The sequence below is a fragment of the Trachymyrmex septentrionalis genome, unplaced genomic scaffold (assembly GCF_001594115.1).
Source record: "Trachymyrmex septentrionalis isolate Tsep2-gDNA-1 unplaced genomic scaffold, Tsep1.0 scaffold74, whole genome shotgun sequence".
Taxonomy (NCBI): Eukaryota; Metazoa; Arthropoda; class Insecta; order Hymenoptera; family Formicidae; genus Trachymyrmex; species Trachymyrmex septentrionalis.
Window position 1 is genome coordinate 1,531,878 of NW_017305927.1, and position 3,341 is coordinate 1,535,218.

Here is a 3,341-nt window from a genome sequence, read left to right on the forward strand (position 1 = left end):
AACGAGGAAGAGTAGAAGCACGAGAGAGGAGAGAGAGGCAGAGAGAGGGGTGTGCGAGAGAGTATAGAGGTATATGAGAAAACAATAGAGCTGATTTGCAAACAATAGAATAACGTTAAGACTCGAGTATTATACGCCGTTGTTACTTCTTGTGCCATAACGCCGGAGAGCATATGCCCATTAATATTCAAAGGCGAAAATAATGTAAACGACACGACAAAAATCGGGGGAATAATTTCAATTCTCCCTGTATGGGATTCCACGGCAGCGATCCCATAGCTGAATCGTCCGTACAGTTTAGTGTCTCCTCTTTGGTACCCTAGCCGATGTTTCGCAGATATTTGTACTGCGAAATCATATTGATCGTAATGCAATGGGAATATAATAATATTAAATTTTCTATCGTTAAAATTTGCTCGTCTTAATCTTGCGATAATAAATAACATATATTTCTAAAATAATATTTGTATACTTTACGATGTGCTTGGATATATGAAACGAATTTGATAAAATATCTCCAAATTCATGGAGAAAATGTGTATATTATAATTTTATTGTAAAATATTTTCTTCTTTTATCTATAAAGAATACGAAATTGTTCAAGAAAGCGAGCCGTGGAAATAAATGATTCAATGAAAAATCAAAAACTCGAAGATATTCAACAAGCGAATGATCACCAGGCGGCAAAATCTCTATCGACTTTTATTACAACGTATCATAACCGATTGTTCGTCGCTTACGATTCTGGGAAGCGCTGAATTATTCTAACACGCTTAGCTCACACAGCTCCCGTTGGTAACTTTATGATCCGACAGCGAGTCGGATGAGTCATCGCGTATTGTTTTTGTATATAGTCCGCGGTTGTCTGTCTTTTGACGAAATATACCTAGCGGCGATTCAACGCTACTTGAAATCTTTAATACGTCCGATAATTGCCGACATTTGCGCCTTTGTCGAATTCCTCGTAATAATGAGAATCGATTGTGAAAGTTGCTGTTTCAAATTTTTTAAATGACATTTTCGCAAGCGCTCGAGACTCTAGTCTACCATATCGGTTGGAGTGTAATGAACTCTGGGTTGAAACCAGAATAAAATAATTATTATTACACTGAAAAAATATTCTGATTATAACAACAATTAGAAGTACAACAATTATCGTATGATCCGAATTCTGACTGATCGTAATTGAATTTCTAGTTATTTCCACTAGAGAACGTTCGATAGATTAACTGTAAATATGATTTGTACTTTTCTGATTAAATTTACCAGAATTCTAGTTAATGCAAGATTTTTCTTCCGGTGTCGAGTTCTCGAAGGGAAGAAACTTACTCTGGAATCCTCGGACTCTTCCCGCTTGACATTTTGAAAGAGCACGCTGCCCATCTGAGCCTGCAAATTCTGCTGCAGCAGCTGCGCCAATTGAGGATTCTGCGACAAGATCGCTGGGTTTTGTTGCAGCAGTTGCGCCAATGCCGGATTCTGTACCAGTATTTGACTCAACGGTGAATTAGTCACGGCATGTATGGGATGTTGCTGCTGCTGCTGCTGCTGCTGCTGCTCCTGCGATTGGTGCTGCTGCGATTGCTGTTGCTGCTGTTGCTGCTGCAGATTCGGCGAGTTTGCGTTTGATGTTTGACAGGATTGCGATAGATTGCTGAGAGACGGGATCGCACGTTGCGGACTTTGCGGGGTATGCGGAGGCGTGGGTGGACTTCCTGGCGCCATCGACGAGGCGTCCTTCTCCTCCTTCACCTTCATTTTTCCTACGAGAAAAAGGAAAGAAATTGTTCAACCTCGTCTGTGACAAGACAAAAGGTATTTTTAATATTCGAAATAGATGATAAATTTAAGAGGAGGAAATTGCAGAAACCGAGCCAGTGCGTGGATTCGACGTGGTTTCGTAATCGATGACCGAAGCCGTTTTTCAATAAGGATATACGACTTCTTTATCGAGAAATCCAAGTAATATGTATTATTGTGGAAGTTAACTGAGAAGTAGGAAAAAGAGTTATCTGAATGTTGACACATTAACATTATTGACGTATTTATCGTTCTACATGAGGTTTAACGAGAGCAGCGGAATATCTCGAGCGATCATAAAATAGTTAAGTTTGGCTTCTCTATCGGAGCCAACTTTAATAGATGCGTTTTCCAAGCCGACTGCAAAGCGAATCAGGTAAAAACGACAGAAACTCATGAACTGTTATTTATTGAATAACAATTCACAATGACAAGTGAAATTCATGCGTATCTGCACGATAAAAGGAGACTCGTATAAGTCATTTAAATTAAACGAACGTGAAAACTTTGCGTTGTAGAAATGCTCAAGTCTCGATAAGAAGCGTTATAAAATTGTAAGCTATCGGCCGGAAATGACCCATTCGGACCAATTCATGATTATTAAATCGATTACCATTTTTAATTATTGTTAGAGAGGTTGTTGTTCCGCGTGTATTATTTCAATGAAAAGTAATTTCAAGGCTGAATAGATTAAAACAAAGGGAATAAAAATGAGCCAAGCTGGTTGCTTACAATTATATTATAATTTAAATGTGTAACAATAGCAAATGTATCGACTTGTAATAAGATCGTTTTTAGTATGCTAATAAAAATACGAAATAATATAGAAAATAAATGTGATTTGGAAATAACACGCAAAGATCAACGGTTAAAAAGATGGTATCATTATTAGATCGTCACGAAATAAAACTGCGTATATGAATCGTTTGACAAGTTTTAGAATCTTAAAGCTTAGTTCATTAACATATTCTTGTTTCCTTTGTATTCAATTCTTTCAAATTAACAAAAGAAAACGGAACGGAATAAAATAATATTGCTCCGCCACCCTGCTTTAAATAATTTAAATCCTATTTACATACCTATTTAAAAAATTCCAAGTATTCTAGAGTTCTGATCTTCGCCAGTATTCTGGCGAGACTGATTCTTCGCGCGATTACTTTCTTTGATAATTTCAGAAAGAAACTTTACAGAGGGGTGATAGGCTTCCGGATTGGTCCAAAGATATAACAAATTGGGAAGAGGCGGTGAATCCATGGGGATGTGCGGTTGGTCCAAAGCAGTAAAAGGGAGAGACCGCGGGGGAAATTTTTTCTTGGGTTCGAAGTCGTGAAATTGAGACGTCTCAATTCTAAAAGCCACGTAATCGACTGCTTGCAGGTACATCTGCTCTCAACTATTCTATGTGGGGAAAAGCATAAAAAAGTTCGTATAATAGTACTCGATATATCCTATCGAATAACTTCCGTTTATCAATCAATCTTTTTAGTTTTTAATAAAATAAATTTTACAATGTGTATATATATTTATATATATATATATAT

General features: G+C 37.2%; 1 protein-coding gene across 3 annotated transcripts in view; it reads right to left on the bottom strand.

The window, feature by feature from the left end:
- Window positions 1–3,341, bottom strand: part of LOC108754023 (zinc finger protein castor homolog 1-like) — a 98,604-nt gene that overhangs the window by 34,512 nt on the left and 60,751 nt on the right. For all 3 annotated transcript variants that reach the window (XM_018496032.1, XM_018496033.1, XM_018496031.1), the window contains one exon: window positions 1,330–1,763. In XM_018496032.1, the coding sequence (XP_018351534.1) occupies window positions 1,330–1,763 (434 nt within the window). The remainder of the gene's footprint in view (window positions 1–1,329; window positions 1,764–3,341) is intronic.